This window comes from Bacillus rossius, chromosome 7 (genome assembly GCF_032445375.1).
Source record: "Bacillus rossius redtenbacheri isolate Brsri chromosome 7, Brsri_v3, whole genome shotgun sequence".
NCBI classification, from domain to species: Eukaryota; Metazoa; Arthropoda; class Insecta; order Phasmatodea; family Bacillidae; genus Bacillus; species Bacillus rossius.
The window spans coordinates 54,502,909-54,526,201 of record NC_086335.1 but is presented as its reverse complement, the minus strand read 5'-3'; the positions used below and the strand labels follow the sequence as shown (position 1 = coordinate 54,526,201).

The window sequence follows — 23,293 nt, the reverse complement described above, 5'->3', positions numbered from 1 at the left end:
ACCTAACCCGGACCCCTACCAGCCCAGCAAACTTGGAATAATTTAGGTTGGAAAAATAGTTTAACGTGACAACATCATAACAAAACATTGATGAAATGATTGCATACTTTTATGAATAAAATTGAATCATTTTTATTGAATTACCACTATTTTGTATGGATACAAAGGAGTGAAATGAAATCTACAATTTAATTGATAAATTTACTTTTATTTGCACTCATTAATTCAAATGTGTTTATTACTTTAACGAACAGATTATTTTAACTATAACTTTTATACATGTTTGCTATTTAACTTCTTCCAATCTGTGTTATTCTGTTAAGGATAGGACGATGACAGGAAAAGTAGGAAACGAATGGGAGTGTTTCAAGTTTAATGTGCCTCGAAAAAGTCAAATCGATGGTTGTTCCAATCGAGTGGAAGAGAAATAGATGTGGCGCAAGCGTACAATGAGCGTAACGGGACCAAGCGTAACGGGCCAATGCGCGTAACGAGACTATGAGTCATCCTTTTTCGTGCGTGCAGCCGGCGTTCATCGATTTATTAGACGTTGTCACGTCAAAACTCTCCTCCCAGGGTATAAGGGTTTCCGCAACAGCAAATGGCCCAGGGCCCCGCGAAGTCCTGGGCCGGTGTTGGTGCCCGTCTTCTCGGCGACGTGATTGGCTGCTGCGCCGCGGGTTCGACCAACCGTCGCGCGGGACCGCCTCTCCGGGTTGGCGGTCGATCGACGCCGCTTCCTTATCGCGACCTTGAACCCCCTGCCCCGCCACGCGACGCAACTCCCGGGATAAGGGTCTACCCCCCCTTCCTCCTCCACAAAACCTCCCTCTTCCTTCCCTCCCCCCTACCCCTTCTCGACGGGCGGATTAATCGACATTCGAAAGCTACTCGTGATTAATGATGTCGCCGCCAGGAGCGCTGGTCCCCCCCGAATCTTTAGCAGCCTGGCGGGTCGGCGCTGACCATTCCGGCCCCACGTGCCAGTATTCTCGCGTGCGCGCCCGTATTGTCGTACCACAGCGAAGAAAAAAAAGTTACAAAAATATGTCACGTCACGCGCGCGCAAAATTAGTGAGCGAGTCTTTCAGTTAACTCGTGTAACGTCTACCGCAAACTTTGTATTAACACAAAAAATAAAAAAATTTAATACAAAACTTTCAATATTTATTGAAATATGTTACACGTTATTATTTAACAACGTATTTGTAACGTATCAGAAAATCCACATGGCAATGCGTCGCGCTGTTCAGAATACTGTTATCGGAACGAACGGTAAACAGCTGTGTTTTCTTCCTTTCTCTCTTTTCAAACGCTATGGAAATGTTTGCGCTCGCTGACACGCTGCAGCACAAGCGCCAACATCTCCCTACTACTTCCTGTTACACATTTCCGTCGCATTCACGAAATTACTCCCACCAAATGCTGTGTACCGAGAGCTATGATGTTATGTTAAACACATTAAAAAAAAATCGGGTAATTCGAGGTAATGACGTCATCAGAGCGTAACCAAAGAGTGGAGAGGCTCAGGAGTGGGGTGCTCGATGACATGTTTTACTTTTAGCATACTTTCATATTCGTCCACTTGCGTAGACTATGGATACTTGATAAAATTTATACTTACATACTTGCTAACTTTATTGTTTACTCGCATGCTTGCACGTTTTTATGGATTTTCATACCTCTATCTTGTGAAGCTTCACGTCTTACGCACGTGACTGCTTAACGTCGCGTGACAGCGAAGCCATCATAGAGGATACCACCCAACGATACTGACCAGGGGAAGGATTCAACCATGGGCAGAGACCGGGAAAATAAGCGTTTTCATTTAATTTCAGGATAGACTCCAAACTCCTCTGCAAACTCGTAAATAATTTCAATTGTACATTGGTTTCAGACTCGTGAAACGTCTCTGATTTGATACTTTCTTGGTGGAGGGGTGTCTCAATTGGCCCAGAGTCCTTCTCATAAACGTAGAATGACTAGTGAAAACGGCACAAGAGGTAAAATTGTTAGAATTATAGTCCGAATACGAAATGAATCCGCGAAATATTTCGGTCTCTAGACCAGGAAGTGTCGAGAGAACCGCGCTTTTGCAAAGACCACTTGGGAATCTCTTTTCCCTGATAAACCACGTTCGGGCCGTTAAACAAAAAAAAAAAAAGGTTGTCTGTAAAGTCGGTTTACGGACGATAATTTTACGTGATAACGTCATAAGAAAACATAGATGAAAAATTGCATACTTTTTAATTTTCAAATATTATTTACAGTTTTTGCAAATTTAATATAAATAATTTGTTTAAATATAATCACGAGCAATTAGTTAAAAAGCCCGCCTTAACCTTTTTGATAACATAGAAGATTTTCTCGCACGGTGGTTGGCCGGTTCTTGCACGCGCTCGACTCAGGCGGAACGTGACAATTTTTCGTGCGTGCAGTCGGCGTTCATCGACTTTATAAGACGTTATCACGTCAAAAAAAGTAATAAACCGTCGGAACAAATATGCAAGGCAAAATACGCAGCTGTGAATAGGGGGGGGGGGGAGAGAGAGATAGAGAGAGAGAGAGAGAGAGATAGAGAGAGAGAGAGAGAGAGAGATTTGTTCCCCCGGAGGACACCGTAGGTTCTCATCTCCCGCAGGTGGGCCGCCGTCTGAAGAGCCGCGCGCGACCTTCGCGATTTTCCGTCGACGCGTAAATCGCGCGCGCGAGGAAAACAGCCGCGGGTGGAAAGGGGCGGGCGAAGGCGGGAGGAGTAACTGAGAGAAACACATCGCCCAGTTAGGTTTTGCTTTGCTCGCGTCTCTCGCCGCGGCGATTACCAATTCAAATCTCAAGAGGGGTTTGGATCGAGAACGCTCGTCGCTCCCTGCAGCGAATGCAGAATGAGTCGCCTCGCGAGTACCTACGAACGAACCTGGGTAACGTATTTCTATTATACACATTTTAATCGTAAATTCTTTCGTTTCTTTAGTTTTAATTACCTCTGTTACTAGTATTAATACTTATTACGTTGTATACATATGTCTTTTTTTGGTTAAAGACACAACTCTCAAACATTTTTGTTTCTCTCTAACATTTTATCTGCAGTTCAACCCATAATATACATAATACCAACCAGGCAACACAAACTTATCTTAACCCGTATACTGCCAACATAGCCATACAAATTATCAAATTATCTTACCCTAGATAGCCTACATGAAGCCAACCCGGCCTCGCAAACTGTCTTAACGTACATACATAAAAATTACAATTAGTTAAAACCCACATACATCAATAATAAACATAAAATAAATTAAATAGAAGTGTCTATCTGTGATTAGATACCTAATCCCAATCTAACTTAAATTTTTTTTTGTCTGAACGATTCTTGAAATTCTAACGAGTTTTATGTAGTAACCCCAGGATTTATTTAGTCTTTATCTTATTGCGATATCTCAAACGTTTCCAAAGTTTTTACACCAAAATCTAATACCAAATAAGTCATGATTCTATTTTGATTGTAAAGAACAGAAAAAAAGAACGAGTATCAAAAACATTCAGAACACATTCAGAGTGACACTAGCACTGAGTTTCTTCATCCTACTACACTGTTAGAAATTACAGTAAATTTACAGGAATATTTCAACGATGAATTAACATGAAATAAACGAAAAGTTCTTCCGTAATCTCAGATACTGGATCTTCGGCGAAATTACATACACCTGGTTCCGACTTCAAGTTAAGTGTTTCGTTGTAAACAGGGTAAACACAAGTGTGAAGAAAAAAGAAGATTCTACTGTATGTTCAACAAGATTATAAATGTTTTGTTAACACACAAGATCATTAATTTTGATTCATGTCCACAACACGTTAACTCAGTACGTAAATTTTCGAAGATAAACCATAAACTTACGAAGATCCCTGGATAATTAGTAACTAGGGTTCTTCGTAAATTTAAAGTGAAAATTTTCAACTGTGTCCATAATTTGATATCTTTTGAGATCATTATTCGTAATTTCTTCGGTAGCATGGGTTTTATCTGTTTATTCCCGTAATTGTGCAAGTCTGCAAGCTTGTACAATCGAGCTTGAATTTAGTATCACGTGGCAAGTTAACATGACAAGCCTAATTTCAGTTTATTGCAGGCTTGTGATTGCAAGACCGTGTAATACTCACCAAAGCTAAACTTGATGTTAACTTTTTTTTTACACTTGGCTTGCAACCAAGGTTGTTTTTATGCACCTATAATATTTTAATGTTCAAAAATTATAAATTTTATTTTCGGTTAAATCATCTCCATAATGCCGGCGATTTTGATGGAGGAAGAAAACTGACATTATTTTTTTTTTTTTATAAATACAAGTCAACAGCAAAGTCAGACCCGATCCGACCTACACTTTATAGTAGAACCGAACGTATAATATTATAAAACTATAATCCCTTTGAAATGTCCAGACTGAAGAACTGTTGTCGGTGCTTTTTGAGATATAAATTTTACATAAAAAAAAGTCGGAATTCCCCGCCCCCCCTTACACTATCCTTTCTCCACTCTCGTTCCTTGCTTCCAGCTGCTCTTCTGTACGACGAACAGAATAAGAGTAAAATGCAGATTATAAAAATTCTTTACACCTTTCTTCCCACTAAAGTGTGGTCAGAAGGGATGTCGAACGGTTACATCAGTGCAAGAATGATACATGCGCGTGTTAAGAAAACGGCCTGGGCTCATCGAGTGTTTAAATGCTGAACATTAAGTTTAAAATTTATAAACAATAAAAAAACTTCCATGTTTTATTTATTATTGAGCATAATTTCTGTAGTATTTAAATGAGAATATTTGTTAGTCATTTTTTTGAGGTATTATCAAAAACGTTATGCATCTTCACGTCTTTTGTTTTCTTTCAAAACATTATGTATATTTATTTTCATTTCTATAACAAAGATTTTTAAAACATATAAAATTAACACGTTGTTTCAAACGCTCTTAGCCAGTTATATTGATTTCATTAATCACAGAAGGTTTCAAAATTTACTTAACCTTTTATTTTAGAACTTATTTTGAAATACATTAATTTTTTTCGGGTTGGGGTGGGGGGGTAAGTTTCACACATTTTACTGTAAAGAGAGTCAATTAAAATTTTTATAATAGTTTACAAATGTTACTAATACCTGTTCCATCAAATGTTTGAGCTCACAGGTAAATATCAAACACGGGATAATGGTAGTTGACATATAGGTAATTGTCACATTTTTGAAACGGTTTTAATAAGTCTGACAATTCACATTATTCTGACTGACATGTACGGGAAACGTGCATTGTTTTTGATGGATAAACGTGAAATGATATATCGTGTAGATTATTAAATTTGACGCAAATGTCATACATATGAAAATTACAAAATTAGGGCTCTTTTTGATTAAATAATTTTGGGATGATTATGGATGAAATATCGTTAAAACTCGCGTCCCTGATCATAATACAACAAACACGATTTCAGCTATCATTTACGGCGCGTTCTGCGTCGTGTTACGTACGTCCTGTAATCGTTACGATGAAGCCTACAACTAAATAATACGTAGAATACAGAGAGAAATATTTATAATCCTTGTACAGTGTGTACGGTTTAAGAATAGTGTGCAGCGAAAGAACAACTTAAGTTTAGTTGTCTACATTTCGTCCAAGCGATATATATATACCTCTCTTTCTTCGTGAGAGTTGTACGGTTGCCGTCCTGGGCCGCCCACGGTGTGGGAAATAGAGAATCCCAGGGTGGCCGAGAGATTCATGGCGACCTCTGACCCCTACCCCAATACAATCACCCTTTTGTATCTTTTTCCTTCACTCTTTGTGCCTTCTTTCAGTCGCACCCCTGGCTGGAAAAAAAAATCCATCCCTTCCCTCCCCTCTAGAATTCTCGTTCGGCTATCTGGTTGCTAAAGAATTCTAACTAGCAATCGTCTTAAGAACAATAGTGAGCTAATTAATATCGTTGTCATCCCTCCTTTAAACTGCCAAGGCATAGACTATTCATTCATACAGGCATATCTCAGAAATTTTTTTCATCCTAGCACATCACCTTAATATATTGCTGTAACGAAATAATGGCTGTAACGAAATAATGCAAAACCACGCAGAAAATCGTGAGAAAATCAGTGATACTAATAGCTAAGTACTAATCGTTAAAAAAAAAAAAATTCATTTCACATTGACAGAGAACAATGCTAACCACAAAAAAAAAAAGACAAAATTTTTTAATCAAGCGTTAACAAATAAATCATCCTCAATTTTCTAATTGGTATATGTAAAAATCGGTCACTGAACAAATCGTACCAATTTAATTGAATATTAATAAAATATTATTATGGTCAGTGCCATTATCATAAGTTAACGCAATCACCGATAGTTTACTGCTTTCATTATTTCCACTTTTTCAATTATCTCTTATAACTTTTAATTTTAAATTTCGGACAGCTATCAAATCAGCCATTAGAATGGTCTAATTTTCGAAAAACAACTTTACCGAATACATGCCATATCACTATTTCTACAAAATACCGATCCAAGTATGTAAAATGCTTAGAATATATAGATAAAAAAAAGAGCAAATCGAAAATATATAAGCTGAGGAGCAAAAGTAACAATTCGTTATTATCATATCTGTTAGTATTCTAACAAATTAAATTAAATTTATTGTCCGGTGATAAATTAGCAGACTGCTGAAAATATTTAAAATTCATAAAATCATCTCAAGAAACTATTTTTACGTGTCTTTCTCAGAAAGAAATACCTATGTAGTGTTTTTTTTTCCGAAGTAAAATTGTTGGTTAAAACGCAATGTTTATTATACAATGTCTGTACGACCTCAATATTATTATTTGTTATTTTAAGAAACAAAAATAAGGCGGGGAGGACCCAGGCATGCCGGTGTACTGGTGGCGCGTGCTGTCGGCCGCCCGCACTGAGCGTGTGTGTGGTTGCCCGTGTCCCAGGGCCCGGCTGGGGAGGAGCCAGGCATTTCGGTGTACTGGTGGCGCGTGCTGTCGGCCGCCCGCACTGAGCGTGTGTATGGTTGCCCGTGTCCCAGGGCCCGGCCGGGGATGACCCAGGGATGCCGGTGTACTGGTGGCGCGTGCTGTCGGCCGCCCGCACTGAGCGTGTGTGTGGTTGCCCGTGTCCCAGGGCCCGGCTGGGGAGGATCCAGGCATGCCGGTGTACTGGTGGCGCGTGCTGTCGGCCGCCCGCACTGAGCGTGTGTGTGGTTGCCCGTGTCCCAGGGCCCGGCTGGGGAGGAGCCAGGCATGCCGGTGTACTGGTGGCGCGTGCTGTCTGCCGCCCGCACTGAGCGTGTGTGTGGTTGCCCGTGTCCCAGGGCCCGGCCGGGGAGGACCCAGGGATGCCGGTGTACTGGTGGCGCGTGCTGTCGGCCACCCGCACTGAGCGTGTGTGTTGTTGCCCGTGTCCCAGGGCCCGGCTGGGGAGGACCCAGGGATGCCGGTGTACTGGTGGCGCGTGCTGTCGGCCGCCCGCACTGAGAGTGTGTGTGGTTGCCCGTGTCCCAGGGCCCGGCCGGGGAGGAGCCAGGCATGCCGGTGTACTGGTGGCGCGTGCTGTCGGCCGCCCGCACTGAGCGTGTGTGTGTGGTTGCCCGTGTCCCAGGGCCCGGCCGGGGAGGACCCAGGCATGCCGGTGTACTGGTGGCGCGTGCTGTCGGCCGCCCGCACTGAGCGTGTGTGTGTGGTTGCCCGTGTCCCAGGGCCCGGCCGGGGAGGACCCAGGCATGCCGGTGTACTGGTGGCGCGTGCTGTCGGCCGCCCGCACTGAGCGTGTGTGTGGTTGCCCGTGTCCCAGGGCCCGGCTGAGGAGGATCCAGGCATGCCGGTGTACTGGTGGCGCGTGCTGTCGGCCGCCCGCACTGAGCGTGTGTGTGTTGTTGCCCGTGTCCCAGGGCCCGGCTGGGGAGGATCCAGGCATGCCGGTGTACTGGTGGCGCGTGCTGTCGGCCGCCCGCACTGAGCGTGTGTGTGGTTGCCCGTGTCCCAGGGCCCGGCTGGGGAGGAGCCAGGCATGCTGGTGTACTGGTGGCGCGTGCTGTCGGCCGTCCGCACTGAGCGTGTGTGTTGTTGTCCGTGTCCCAGGGCCCGGCCGGGGAGGACCCAGGCATGCCGGTGTACTGGTGGCGCGTGCTGTCGGCCGCCCGCACTGAGCGTGTGTGTGTTGTTGCCCGTGTCCCAGGGCCGGCTGGGGAGGAGCCAGTCATGCCGGTGTACTGGTGGCGCGTGCTGTCGGCCGCCCGCACTGAGCGTGTGTGTGGTTGCCCGTGTCCCAGGGCCTGGCCGGGGAGGACCCAGGCATGCCGGTGTACTGGTGGCGCGTGCTGTCGGCCACCCGCACTGAGCGTGTGTGTTGTTGCCCGTGTCCCAGGGCCCGGCCGGGGAGGACCCAGGCATGCCGGTGTACTGGTGGCGCGTGCTGTCGGCCGCCCGTACTGAGCGTGTGTGTGGTTGCCCGTGTCCCAGGGCCCGGCCGGGGAGGACCCAGGCATGCCGGTGTACTGGTAGCGCGTGCTGTCGGCCGCCCGCACTGAGCGTGTGTGTGGTTGCCCGTGTCCCAGGGCCCGGCCGGGGAGGACCCAGGCATGCCGGTGTACTGGTGGCGCGTGCTGTCGGCCGCCCGCACTGAGCGTGTGTGTGTGGTTGCCCGTGTCCCAGGGCCTGGCCGGGGAGGACCCAGGCATGCCGGTGTACTGGTGGCGCGTGCTGTCGGCCGCCCGCACTGAGCGTGTGTGTGTTGTTGCCCGTGTCCCAGGGCCCGGCTGGGGAGGATCCAGGCATGCCGGTGTACTGGTGGCGCGTGCTGTCGGCCGCCCTTACTGAGCGCGTGTGTGTGGTTGCCCGTGTCCCAGGGCCCGGCTGGGGAGGATCCAGGCATGCCGGTGTACTGGTGGCGCGTGCTGTCGGCCGCCCGCACTGAGCGTGTGTGTGTTGGTGGCCCGTGTCCCAGGGCCCGGCCGGGGAGGACCTAGGCATGCCGGTGTAATGGTGACGCGTGCTGTCGGCCGCCCGCACTGAGCGTGTGTGTGTTGGTTGCCCGTGTCCCAGGGCCCGGCCGGGGAGGACCCAGGCATGCCGGTGAACTGGTGGCGCGTGCTGTCGGCCGCCCGCACTGAGCGTGTGTGTGTTGGTTGCCCGTGTCCCAGGGCCCGGCCGGGGAGGACCCAGGCATGCCGGTGTACTGGTGGCGCGTGCTGTCGGCCGCCCGCACTGAGCGTGTGTGTGTGGTTGCCCGTGTCCCAGGGCCCGGCCGGGGAGGACCCAGGCATGCCGGTGTAATGGTGACGCGAGCTGTCGGCCGCCCGCACTGAGCGTGTGTGTGTTGGTTGCCCGTGTCCCAGGGCCCGGCCGGGGAGGACCCAGGCATGCCGGTGTACTGGTGGCGCGTGCTGTCGGCCGCCCGCACTGAGCGTGTGTGTGTTGGTTGCCCGTGTCCCAGGGCCCGGCCGGGGAGGACCCAGGCATGCCGGTGTACTGGTGGCGCGTGCTGTCGGCCGCCCGCACTGTGCGTGTGTGTGTGGTTGCCCGTGTCCCAGGGCCCGGCTGGGGAGGATCCAGGCATGCCGGTGTTTTGGTGGCGCGTGCTGTCGGCCGCCCGCACTGAGCGTGTGTGTGGTTGCCCGTGTCCCAGGGTCCGGCTGGGGAGGATCCAGGCATGCCGGTGTACTGGTGGCGCGTGCTGTCGCCCGCCCGCACTGAGCGTGTGTGTGTGGTTGCCCGTGTCCCAGGGCCCGGCCGGGGAGGACCCAGGCATGCCGGTGTACTGGTGGCGCGTGCTGTCGGCCGCCCGCACTGAGCGTGTGTGTGTTGGTTGCCCGTGTCCCAGGGCCCGGCCGGGGAGGACCCAGGCATGCCGGTGTACTGGTGGCGCGTGCTGTCGGCCGCCCGCACTGAGCGTGTGTGTGTGGTTGCCCGTGTCCCAGGGTCCGGCCGGGGAGGACCCAGGCATGCCGGTGTACTGGTGGCGCGTGCTGTCGGCCGCCCGCACTGAGCGTGTGTGTTGTTGCCCGTGTCACAGGGCCCGGCTGGGGAGGAGCCAGGCATGCCGGTGTACTGGTGGCGCGTGCTGTCGGCCGCCCGCACTGAGCGTGTGTGTGGTTGCCCGTGTCCCAGGGCCCGGCCGGGGAGGACCCAGGCATGCCGGTGTACTGGTGGCGCGTGCTGTCGGCCGCCCGCACTGAGCGTGTGTGTGGTTGCCCGTGTCCCAGGGCCCGGCCGGGGAGGACCCAGGCATGCCGGTGTACTGGTGGCGCGTGCTGTCGGCCGCCCGCACTGAGCGTGTGTTAGGTTGCCCGTGTCCCAGGGCCCGGCCGGGGAGGACCCAGGCATGCCGGTGTACTGGTGGCGCGTGCTGTCGGCCGCCCGCACTGAGCGTGTGTGTGTTGTTGCCCGTGTCACAGGGCCTGGCCGGGGAGGACCCAGGCCTTTCGGTGTACTGGTGGCGCGTGCTGTCGGCCGCCCGCACTGAGCGTGTGTGTTGTTGCCCGTGTCCCAGGGCCCGGCCGGGGAGGACCCAGGCATGCCGGTGTACTGGTGGCGCGTACTGTCGGCCGCCCGCACTGAGCGTGTGTGTGGTTGCCCGTGTCCCAGGGCCCGGCCGGGGAGGACCCAGGCATGCCGGTGTACTGGTGGCGCGTGCTGTCGGCCGCCCGCACTGAGCGTGTGTGTGGTTGCCCGTGTCCCAGGGCCCGGCCGGGGAGGACCCAGGCATGCCGGTGTACTGGTGGCGCGTGCTGTCGGCCGCCCGCACTGAGCGTGTGTGTGTTGTTGCCCGTGTCCCAGGGCCCGGCCGGGGAGGACCCAGGCATGCCGGTGTACTGGTGGCGCGTGCTGTCGGCCGCCTACACTGAGCGTGTGTGTGTGGTTGCCCGTGTCCCAGGGCCTGGCCGGGGAGGACCCAGGCATGCCGGTGTACTGGTGGCGCGTGCTGTCGGCCGCCCGCACTGAGCGTGTGTGTGTTGTTGCCCGTGTCCCAGGGCCCGGCTGGGGAGGAGCCAGGCATGCCGGTGTACTGGTGGCGCGTGCTGTCGGCCGCCCGCACTGAGCGTGTGTGTGGTTGCCCGTGTCCCAGGGCCTGGCCGGGGAGGACCCAGGCATGCCGGTGTACTGGTGGCGCGTGCTGTCGGCCGCCCGCACTGAGCGTGTGTGTGTGGTTGCCCGTGTCCCAGGGCCTGGCCGGGGAGGACCCAGGCATGCCGGTGTACTGGTGGCGCGTGCTGTCGGCCGCCCGCACTGAGCGTGTGTGTGGTTGCCCGTGTCCCAGGGCCTGGCCGGGGAGGACCCAGGCATGCCGGTGTACTGGTGGCGCGTGCTGTCGGCCGCCCGCACTGAGCGTGTGTGTGTTGTTGCCCGTGTCCCAGGGCCCGGCCGGGGAGGAGCCAGGCATGCCGGTGTACTGGTGGCGCGTGCTGTCGGCCGCCCGCACTGAGCGTGTGTGTGGTTGCCCGTGTCCCAGGGCCTGGCCGGGGAGGACCCAGGCATGCCGGTGTACTGGTGGCGCGTGCTGTCGGCCGCCCGCACTGAGCGTGTGTGTTGTTGCCCGTGTCCCAGGGCCCGGCTGGGGAGGATCCAGGCATGCCGGTGTACTGGTGGCGCGTGCTGTCGGCCGCCCGCACTGAGCGTGTGTGTTGTTGCCCGTGTCCCAGGGCCCGGCCGGGGAGGACCCAGGCATGCCGGTGTACTGGTGGCGCGTGCTGTCGGCCGCCCTCACTGAGCGTGTGTGTGTGGTTGCCCGTGTCCCAGGGCACGGCCGGGGAGGACCCAGGCATGCCGGTGTACTGGTGGCGCATGCTGTCAGCCGCCTGCGCGCTCGCGTGCGCGGCGGCGCCCGGCCCGCCGCCCCGCCAGCAGTCCCCACCGCCGCCGCCAGACAACACGGGGCTAGTGGGCGACGACTCGCCTCTGCTGCCGCTGCGCTTCTGGGCCAACACGCAGCGCTCGCAGGTGAAGCCGCGCCGCAAGGACCTGGACGAGGCGACTCTGCTGCGGCTCATGGCGCACGACTTCGACTCCAAGTGGATGAGGCGTTCGCCCCCGCCGCCCGCACACGCGCAGGAGGTGGTCGCCAAGGTGAGGCCTTCTCTCCTCTCTCTCTCTCTCTCTCTCTCTCTCTACTTAGCCCCCCCCCCCCCCCCCCCACCGCGTCTACAGCAGGGCGCCTAGCGACGTACTACTGCCACTAGTTCAGTGCTCTTGAAAACCTCTCTCATAATGTTATGTTATACGGAAATAACTGGGCAGGTATTCAAGTTGCAATAAATCCTCTCTATCTCTCTCTTTCACTGAAATATTGATCGCGTAACCCTGTAGGCTATAGGCGGCGCGCGCCGTGCTGCACCTTGGTGGGAAGGGGAGGGGATGTGTGTACCGGCGGCGCGCGCCGTGCTGCACCGTGGAGGGGAGGGGAGGGGAGGCGTGTACCGGCGGCGCGCACCGTGCTGCACCGGGCAGGGAAGGGGAGGGGAGGTGTGTACCGGCGGCGCCCGCGTGTCGCAGGCGGAGCCGGACCGCAAGGCGGTGCGCCAGCTGCAGGAGGCGGCGGCGCGCGAGCTGCGACTGCCCCCGGAGCTGCCGCCGCAGTACCGCGAGCTGGTGGGCGCCTGGCTGGTGCAGCGCGGCTCCTGTCCCGTGCGCTACGTGTGGGCCGACCTCGGCACCTACTTCTGGCCGCGCTGGGTCCGGCGCGGCGAGTGCGGCGCCGAGGTGGCCAACTCCTCGGGTGAGCCCTCCCACCCCTCTCCCACTTGATCTCCGTCAAGGCAGACTGCTAGTGTCCGGAAAAATTCGCGTATTCAATGACCTCTAGGATAGCCTCCATTATCCTCTACATTTTTCAAGTAAACACGCGTGTTCATTGGGTACTAATAAATTGTGAGGCGTCTCCACAGGGTAGCTTGTGATTTGACGCTTCTTTGGTCGATAGTCTCTCATTGTCCCAGAGAGCTCCAGTTAAACTGCGAGCCAACAGCCGAACCAGCAGAATTGTACACGTGTTTGAATTTCAGCCTATCTCGAAATGAATCCGCGAATTTTTTCCGGTCTCTACAGATTGCTATTTTCGCGTGATTCAAAACGAGCTGGAATCAGAACTCACAAAGGCAGTGGTAAATTCTGAGAATGTAAATGGTCAAACCCCTTTTTGTTGACTATAGCCCCCCCCCCCCCCCCCCAAAAAAAAAATCCCCCCCAATAGTAGAATTTCCCAGTTTCAATTTAGACTATTTACAACAAATCACACATCACATAGAAGGTAAAATAACCTACTTTTTTTTTTAATTTTCAGTACGTGCACCTTTAGTTATACGGCTGTAACCCTTCTTCCTCCTTAATTGGAAGAGGGGTTGCGTCCCCGACTCACTCTGGGCGCGAAGGGAAAAAATAAATATTAAAACCAGGCATAAAAAGCTAAACAATATAAATTCCCCACACCACTGCCCAGGGGTCAGGCCAAAAAATTGAAAGGATATATTAGCAGAGTAACCATTAAACAAACAAGAGGCAAGACTTTGGACGTATGTTATTAAAAAAAGGAAATTTGCAAAAATAATTTTTACTATACATAACCATACAAGCTTAGTTACAAAAGCTGACGTTAATAATGGCAGCCCGGCAAGCCGAATGTCTGACGTCATCAGCCAACCGCCGGGCGCTCACCAAGTGGTATTTACGTGAAACACAATCGATATTCTTAAACTCATAATCGATAGCTACCAAACTGCGTATAACTAATTAACAGAAACAAATATAATTAAAAAAATTTACAGATAAATTAACATTTATTAAAAAAGCGTAAAAATACGTGAAATAAAAAACCATATAAAACTAGAGACCAGAAACAAAAATAAATTACAAGTAAAAATGTGGCCCTGCCGGCTTGTGATTTGACGCTTCTTTGGTCGATAGTCTCTCATTGTCCCAGAGAGCTCCAGTTAAACTGCGAGCCAACAGCCGAACCAGCAGAATTGTACACGTGTTTGAATTTCAGCCTATCTCGAAATGAATCCGCGAATTTTTTCCGGTCTCTACAGATTGCTATTTTCGCGTGATTCAAAACGAGCTGGAATCAGAACTCACAAAGGCAGTGGTAAATTCTGAGAATGTAAATGGTCAAACCCCTTTTTGTTGACTATAGCCCCCCCCCCCCCCCAAAAAAAAAAATCCCCCCCAATAGTAGAATTTCCCAGTTTCAATTTAGACTATTTACAACAAATCACACATCACATAGAAGGTAAAATAACCTACTTTTTTTTTTAATTTTCAGTACGTGCACCTTTAGTTATACGGCACACATCCAACCTAAAGTCCAATTCTTCCCACATTTTGGGTAACAAGTCCGGAGTAATGGAAGCAATAGCCTTTTTTTAAATTCTGTGTCTCAGCTGTGGCATATCGTTAGGTAGCGGCGGAACGTAGACACGATCTTTCATAAAGCCACAACAGGAAGAAAAAAATCGCGTGGTGTTACGTCAGGTGAACGTGGAGGCCAGCGAAAAAGAGAGCTTTGTCGTCTCGACCATTATGACCAATCCAACAGTCAAGGACTACCGACTAACAAATGTTATCTATGGGGCATTATTTTATGAACTTAATGTAAATTCCTGTATCCGCCACTGACGGTAAAGGCTCTTCAATAGATACTTTCGGAACCACAGATGTTAGTTCCCGAAACGTCGCAACTGTTGTTTCGTAGGAAGCCTTCTGTGTTTTTCTGTACTGTCGTTGTTGTGTTTCCCAGAATATCTGTAGTAATTTTGCGGATAATAGGATTTTCTTTATAGTGTTTACGGGAAAACCAAAGAAAACATTAATATACATTACAGTGGTATTTAAAAAAAAAAGTTGAAATGAGCTGTTCTATAGCAAGGGGGGAAAAAACCATTAACGTTAAGGTTTAAAATAGTCACTGCCATCACGTGCGTAGAGGTAAACAAACGCCAGAATCCACCGGAAAATAAATCAGAATGCTCTAGAGTCGCTATTGGTGCCGGACTGCAGAATGCGCCGAACCAAAGAATGCCGGATTAAAGTGCGTAATCTATAACTAGTGCGGTATTGCCTCTAAGCGCAGGGCTCTGAAATGAAACGCAGTGAGAATCTTTAATATTTTGATGAGTGACTATATTTTAATGGCTTGAAAATGAAGATAATGCAAATTCCTACTGTGCTTTAAAAAAAGTTGCACTGAAAAATAATCTTCTGAGCTAGTATTTCACTCGGACACCAAATTTAACGTAGGAATTCTTAAAAATAATGCCGAGTGTGATAAATATACGCAAATTGTATTTTCAAAAACATTTCTTGAATGGAATCTCACGTGTTTCTGCACCCGCCGCTAGAATTCGCTGCCGGAGCAGCTTCGTCGACTATTTTATCATTAGATCAGCAGACCGAAATTTCAATCTATATAATGAAACGTTTCCGATAAAAGCGAAAAAGAATTTTAAAAAATACAAAACCCAACATATTGTTAAAATTCATTTATTTTCTCCTTGAACTTTGGTTCACGATATCCGCCACAGATGACAGCGCCGTGGTTACACATTTCCGTTCCAGTCAGGAAATTACTCCCACGAAATGCCGCATACCGGAGAGCTGAGATGTCGCACGTGAAACGTAAACGAAAAAACATCGTACCTTCCGTGCACATAACGTGTGCGTATTTAAAAGTTTTAGGAACGGGAGACCTAAGATGTACCTACATCAAGCTCAGTCCCTGCCCGAATATTCACCTTCGGCCAACCTCGGAATTTGTTTTTTTTTTTTATTTTTGCGCAGGAAAAATGAATTTAAATATTAAAAGTGGTCGGTTAGGTTATGGTTAGTTAGGTTAGTACAGCTACATTAAAATAAACAGAGAAATATAAATATATATATATATAAATAAACCCGAGGTTGGCCGAAGGTGAATATTCGGGCGTGTTCGGGCAGGGACAGGTCTTGATGTACATCTTAGGCTTCCCAATTGAAACATGGCGATCGAAATGGCTAGATAGTTGTAAGTTGGTGGTAGATAGTTTTGCAAACGGGCGCTGTTGATGGAGCGCGGGAGCAAGGGAGGGACTGTTTGTTGCAGCGGCCGACGCGCCGGCGGGGGCAGGGGGAGACACGGGCGCCGGCCCCCCCCTCCGTGCAGGCGTCATGCAGCTGGCCTCCCGGCATGCTGTGCGTCCCGGGCGTGGCGCGCACGCTCAACATCCTGCGCTGGCACTGCAGGTGAGCGCCGCTCTGCGGCCATCGCCGGTACCACCGCGCGCTCTTCCACACCGTACTTGCTTACGGACTTTATCGTAATTTCGGACAGCTGGATCTTCGTACAAACTACGCTGTATTCAAACTTCCGAATTCTGTTTTTTTCTGTATTAAAAGGGTTAACGCATACGCGGAAAAGAGAAGTGTGGTTTTGTTTTGAGTCTTCAGGGGATATGTCACATTCCGGTCATTATTTTTTTTTGTTTAAATTCCACACAGTTAAACTTGCTGACTTTCTGAGTAGCTGAACGTTCACAAAATTAAAAAAAAATACATAAATATATATAGCGCATACTTTTTGCATAATTAGGTGGCAGTAAGCCTATGGATAAGAAGAATGAGGTGGAATTTAAAAATTGGAACTTTTAAGGTTTAAAGTCAAGTTTACTGGCTCCTATGTGATACGATTTTTTTTCTTTCATTAAATATTATTTAATTTTAGCCAGCCTTTTAAAATTCTTAAAAAAAATTATGATTTCCAAAGGCTTAATAAAATTATAGGGCCTATACACATTTCTGAAAGAATTAAAACCATATCAAGTAGTAGCCACCAAACAGCATTTTATTTCAACAAAAAAAAGTTCAGTTACAATTACCATTTGTTCGAAATTCAATTTTGCAAGTTAATTATACGAAACGTATGGACTATATATTTAATTTTTTAGAAGTTCGGCCGTGCAAAATGTCTACAAGTTTAACCGTGCTACTTCAGGTTAATTGGTGGCTTCATGGCTCATCCCGAAAATTTACCATTGCATTTTATGTTTAGTCTTAAATTTCAACAGATATTCATACTAGATATTATCTTAAATATAAAATAATTACATGAAACGGGAAATACACTTTTAACCAGTATTTTAATGGTTTTTTTATATTATAAACAGGCTTATTCTTGTGGGTTCAAATTCGAAGTAAGTGAACTTCGTACCCGTAAATTTAAGAATATAGTGATTAATTTATGAATATTTCAGGTTAATTGGTGGCTTCATGGCTCATCCCGAAAATTTACCATTGCATTTTATGTTTAGTCTTAAATTTCAACAGATATTCATACTAGATATTACCTTAAAGCGGTAAAATGTCACGTAAGGAATTCTTTAAAATTCCTAGCGTGATAAAAATGCACAAATTGTGTTTTCAAATACATTTCCGAACGCGAATCACGCGTAGTTTCCGCACCCGCCGCTAGAGTGCGTTGCCGGAGCAGCTGCGTCGACTGTTGTATCATTTGATTAGCAGACCGAAAGTTTAGACTGTATGTAATGAAACAGCTCCGATAAAAAAAAGGGGGAACAAAAACTTGGGGGAAAAAAAATACATACTAAACCTCCGGCTTTAATTTAAAAAAAAAAATTATGTACATCTTGTTAAAAACTACGAAGTTTCCCTTTGGCTTTGCGAACTTCCGCCTCGCGCCATCCTCCACATTTCCGTTCCGTTCGCGACATCACACACTCCCGCCAGATTCCGCGATACCCCAGAGCTGCGGGGCCGTGACGGCGTGTCCGCGCGAGAATGTGCGGAGGGATAGATTAGCACAGACGAGCCCGAGAATGTGCGAAGGGATAGATTAGCACAGACGAGCCCGAGAATGTACGGATGGATAGATTAGCACAGACGAGCCCGAGAATGTGCGAAGGGATGGATTAGCTCGGACGAGTGCGAGGGGGTGACGAGTGCCGCAGGAACGACGGCACCGCGGCCGGCGGGCGCAGCCGGCGCAAAAATAAATCCCCAGGACAGGGTCGGCCCCATTGTCCCCCGCGGGGGAGTTAGGACGGAGCCGGGGTTTGGGGGTGATGGGGGGGGGGGAGGTCTCGGCACGGGGAGTTATATTCGGTGGAGCGGCCAGAGAGGCGTCACTTGCCGGCGCCTCTGACCGCGCTCCGTTTATTACCAGAGGGGGGGGGGGGGGGGGGGGGGGGCACCGGGGCGCCGCCCTGCGGAGTGGCAACCCCGTCCGAGGAGTTGACCAGCTCGACTCCGACGTCCCCCATCCTTAAGAACCGGAAAAATTCGCGGGTTCAATGACCTGTAGGATGAACTCCATAGTTATAATTACACTCGGTCAAATGTCACCCACTCATTGACTGCTGTCTTGTGAGACGTCCCAACGTAGCAGCATGTAATTCGATACAGCTTTGGTTGGGTGTTTCTCATTGGCCCAGAGTCATCTAGGTGAGTTGTGAGCCAATAACAGAGGCTGCATTGAGGTAGAACTATTTGTATTTTAGCCTATCGCGAAATGAACTCGCGAATTTTCCCGGTCTCTACGCCATCCTTCATCCCTGAGACATTACTACTGCCGCGTGGATTCAGTTATAATTATTTCCTCTCCGACAGTCAAATCATCAAAGACGATCACAAACGACTGTGAGGCTGAAGAGTGTCCATAGAAACCTGAGATAAAAAAATTCTCTGACTCTTCCCCTGAATTTTTTTTAAAAATATTTTCCTTAAAATGCGTTTGCACTACAGAAATAAAATTTTTTCAAGATGTTAGTTTGGGTGTCAAAAAGATGTAAACATGTTAGTTTGGCTGTCAAAATTATTCGAGAGACGGAGGGGCTTGCGAAGATATCTTTGTAGGAATTCAGAGGCCATCTCGGATTTGTGATTTTTTATCTCAAAAGGTTTCGTCGGTAGTCGGCCGTGTTGTATGACGTCACGACATAAATCCTTTTTATGTAAATAGTTATGGGCCCTTCACTCTTCCCATGATCGTGACTGACATCTTACATGGCCAATAACACCAGACAGCAGAACCGTAGCGACGCCTTCTAGAATAACACCATCGTAAAGTTTTCCCTTTAAAAAAAAATATGGCACTCGAATTGATAGGTCTTACTTTTTAAGATTCCAAGATGATCCTCAATATCTGTGCGAACTTCAACAAAGCTGGTCCAGTACCACTACGCTCCCCCTACTTATATGATGTGTTTTATAAGTACATATCCATCTTAGTAAGAAGTTTTTTTTTTTTTTTTTTTAGTGAAATTCAAATTTAAGATAAGGTTATTATTGTGTTCAGTAGTTTCGTTGGGAAAATGAAAAAAAAAAAGTATTATCTTTGAAAGATTTGTGCAATGGGAGTGCATGACTTGATGTAAGCTTTTGGACATACGCCATTGCTAAGCACTTTTTCTGTAGAAAAAAAAACTAAAAATTACCCAAAAGACAAAAAACACAAACTAAGCAAAAAAATTGCTGTTGTCAACAGGATATAAACACCACATGATATTCCATAGCAGGAATATGGTCAACAAACAAAGAAAAAACAAAGAAAAATGAACATTTGTGTTGTTTTTTTCGTTCTTTTAGTCCATTTTTCTTTGTTTTTCTTTCTTTGTTGACCATATTCCTGTTATGAAATATTATGTGGTGTTTATATCCTGTTGACAACAGCAATTTTTTGCTTAATTTATGTTTTTTGTGTTTTGGGTATTTTTTAGTTTTCTTCTACAGAAAAAGTGCTTAGCAATAACGTATGTCCGAAAGCTTACATCAAGTAAAAAAAAAAATGTGTATTTGAAGCACTATGTAGCCCAAGAGCGGAGCTCTGACGGAGAACCGCGCGTGACAGCGCCGCTGCAGGATACGTGACGAGACGTCTCCTCTCTCCCTCTCTCTCTCCATCCCCCTCTCTCTCCACCTCCGAGAAGTGCCCGGCGCTTGTCGAATCGGTTGTCGAACTCAGGACTTCCCATTTTCCCCCTCCTCCCTCCGCTCGTGTTTTTTTTTTTTCAGTGTTCTGGGGTGGGAAGGGGTTGTGGAGGGAAGGGGGAATTCGGCGACTGACCTTGACTGTCACGGAGATTCGTCTCAAGGTGTCCACTTTTATTTTTCCCCTTTCCGATAGACATTTCTTGAGCGGGCAAAAAGAAGAGTGTGATCGCTCTACAGCGAGCAGAGGAACAAAAGATCAAACAACATAAATATATATGTATTTTTTAATTTCCACCGGGATGTCAGATAAATAAAACAGTCCAAGTAACTAAAAATAAAAAGTTACCACTCTACGTGTTAATGAAACAAATCCTTAGTTTTCCCTTACTTACGGATATGAACTAACTATTTATTCCATAGGTTACATAAATATAAAGCTTTCATTGAGATATATGATTAATTAATGACATATACCTACTTCAGTTGGTTTTATATGAATGAGGGATGCCATAGCTACTTTCACATAGGTTGAGTTTGAAGTTTTCATTAGCGAATACGGCGAAAAAAAAGAAGATCCACTAGAGTAAATACTTATTTATAAGTATTTGTTATAAATAATACCATTCAATGGTGTCTGTCCACTGTATACAAGTTCTTTATTTACTCAAGGGGGGAGGGGGGGCAGAAGGTGGTGTATGTAGTCTTATTTATGGGTGGTGTTCTTGAAGTAAACACAAAGATGAACCCCGTGACACATTTTGGAAGTGGCGATTGATATTGCAAGTTATTTACTATAAGTAAAATTCAGGGAGGGAAAGCTATCTACAGAAATTCTAACAAAGAGACTTGATCATGTAAATCATTACAAAACCATAACTAAATTGGCAGAATTATTAGATAAAAATGGAGAATTGTCAAAAAAATTTATACACTGAAAGTTGGTTTTTGCAAATCCGTGTTTTTATATTATCTTTGTATCCCTCGACACTAAAAAAAATTAATAAAAAACTTTTGTCGTGTTATTTTTATCCTTAAAAAAACATGTGAATGTTATTGACTTCTTTCAAACTTTTAAATTCATTGTGGCGATCAAAATAAATATTATTTCGATGAAAAAAACATTAGTTGTGAAATTACATATTTTTAGTATAGCCGCGTTAAATTTTTCGAGGAAAGTATTTTAGTAAATGAAGTATTTTATATATAAAACATTTAATGTTGTTTAATGTTTATGTTTAGAGGCTTATGGGTGTTTTTGGGAGAGCGAATCATGAGAATGAAGAATGCACGCGAACCGAAAACCTGCCAAACATCAAATTACGAAATGAAGAATGTCCGATTCGAAACTGGCGCTGCAGTGGTACAGTGGTCAAGACTACTCGCCTCCCAACAAGGCGAAACGGGTTCGATTCTCAGCGGGGAACTTATGGAACGCGTGAGAAACGTGGCTGACGTTGCCGTATGCCGTTACGATTTTCTTGGGGTACTCCAATTTCCGACGTTGCCGTTTTCTCGGGGCACTCCAATTTCCGAAACCCAATTCATTCAAACGCTGCTCCATTAGCATCATCCCATCAGCTTTCACTGTCCCCAAAAAAAACATCGATGTCGACGATACGTTAAGGCTCGTTGTCACACGCTGAGTTGGTTATTTCTTTTTCTTCTCATTAAGGGGATTATTCTCGTAAATTTATTCCGTTAGTCTTCTTGCATTTGTTGTTTGGTCGAAAATCTCCTCACCAGATATTTACCAAAATTTCACGCAAGTGATTATAATTATGAACACTCGCGTGACTTTTTTTTACCGTTATTAAATGTTTATTTGATTAAATATCTGCTTGGATAAATCTTTTCCAGCAACTTCGGGCACAAGTGTGTGTGTATGGTCGGCCTATACATTTTATTTTATAAATTAATTAGCTTTATATGTATGTTTAAATAATTACTAGTTATTAATTTTGATACTAATACTCTGCAGTTTACATAATTTTTAATTTTATATTTATATTGTGTACTTTTTCTCTGTAAGAAATCAGATCACTATTTAAGAGCACACATTGAAGAAAAATTAATTAATTTTAAATTTCTTCCCCGATGCTTTGAAATTTTGACACAAAGTTGAATTAGATTACGCGTGTGTTTATGTACCCAAGTCACACCTTTGACAGGTAAAAATATAGATAAAAATATAGATAGGTAAAAATATATACTTATTTAAATTAGTGTTTGTGTTTTCGTCTTCTGTTATGTGAAACATAAAGATATAGATAGGAATATATAGACATGGAGATAAAGAGAGCGGTATAGACACATAATTTAGGGAGATAAAAAGATTATAGAGAGATTAAGAGAGATATAATAAGGGAGATGGATTGAGATATAGATATAGGCCTATACATATTGAGATTTTTTGAGAGATTTTTATATAGAGAGAAATATAGTGAGATTTATATAGGCACACATATAGAGAGATAGAGAGAGATGCTTTGTATATGTGTACCTACACATTTAAAACAAATTACAACAAATTTGAAAGAGGCATAGCAGTGCATGCCGGGCAGTGGCTAGTAAATAAATAAAAATGCAAAAGGAGCTGTCAGAAAATGCCCTCAAAAACAAGCAGCGACGGCGAGATTTTTTTTTTTTTTTGAAAATACCCAACGTCGCGCGAGGGGGACCGAAGCCCGACCCGGAACGCGCGCGCCGCTGCCGCTGCGAGTCGAGACCTGCACGCGGTTTCCCCGCCCCCCCCCCCTCCCCCCCCCTCTCGGCCGGACGGTCACGTAAACTGTTTATCCGCTCCCCGGGATGAAAAATTCGTCTCGAATCCTTCCCCCCCCCCCCTCCCCAATAACCCCCTTCCCTCCACATCCTCCTGGCGGGAGCGTGTTTTGTTTGAAAACAAAAGAGCGCAGCCGTAAACATTTGCGGGGCGGAAAAAAAAACCGCAGTCTCTTGATGACGTGCCTTTTCCCGAAGTGGCGCGTAAAAAATTTTGTTTGTTAGAAAGGGGGTGGGGGAGGAGGGGGAAGGTAAAAAAAAAATAGGACGTGGCGCCACTGGCTGGAGAACCGACAACAAGCAAACTTGTTCCTTGAAATACGTGTTATTTTTTTTTTCTGTTCACTTCCCTCTCCGTACGTCAGGGGGCTTTTGTCAGGAGCGACGACTTTTAGAGGCAGCGCGCGCCGTGCTGTTCTATGGACATCTGGACATTTCGCTTTTTTCGAAGAAAATATCTGTGTGTTTTTTTTTTTTTTTTCAAAGTTGAACTAAGTATGTACATCTGACAGCGTAGGTACAGGAAGACTTCCCGGGAGTGGCTGTCGGGCGAAGAAACGATGCA

At 47.3% G+C, this 23,293-nt stretch overlaps 1 protein-coding gene across 1 annotated transcript in view; it reads left to right on the top strand.

Moving 5' to 3' along the window:
- Positions 1 to 23,293, top strand: part of LOC134534565 (uncharacterized) — a 95,671-nt gene that overhangs the window by 55,267 nt on the left and 17,111 nt on the right. Inside the window, exons 2-4 of the mRNA XM_063373046.1 lie at positions 11,776 to 12,102; positions 12,529 to 12,751; positions 16,106 to 16,245. Coding sequence (XP_063229116.1) covers positions 11,800 to 12,102; positions 12,529 to 12,751; positions 16,106 to 16,245 — 666 coding nt within the window. The 5' untranslated portion in view covers positions 11,776 to 11,799. The remainder of the gene's footprint in view (positions 1 to 11,775; positions 12,103 to 12,528; positions 12,752 to 16,105; positions 16,246 to 23,293) is intronic.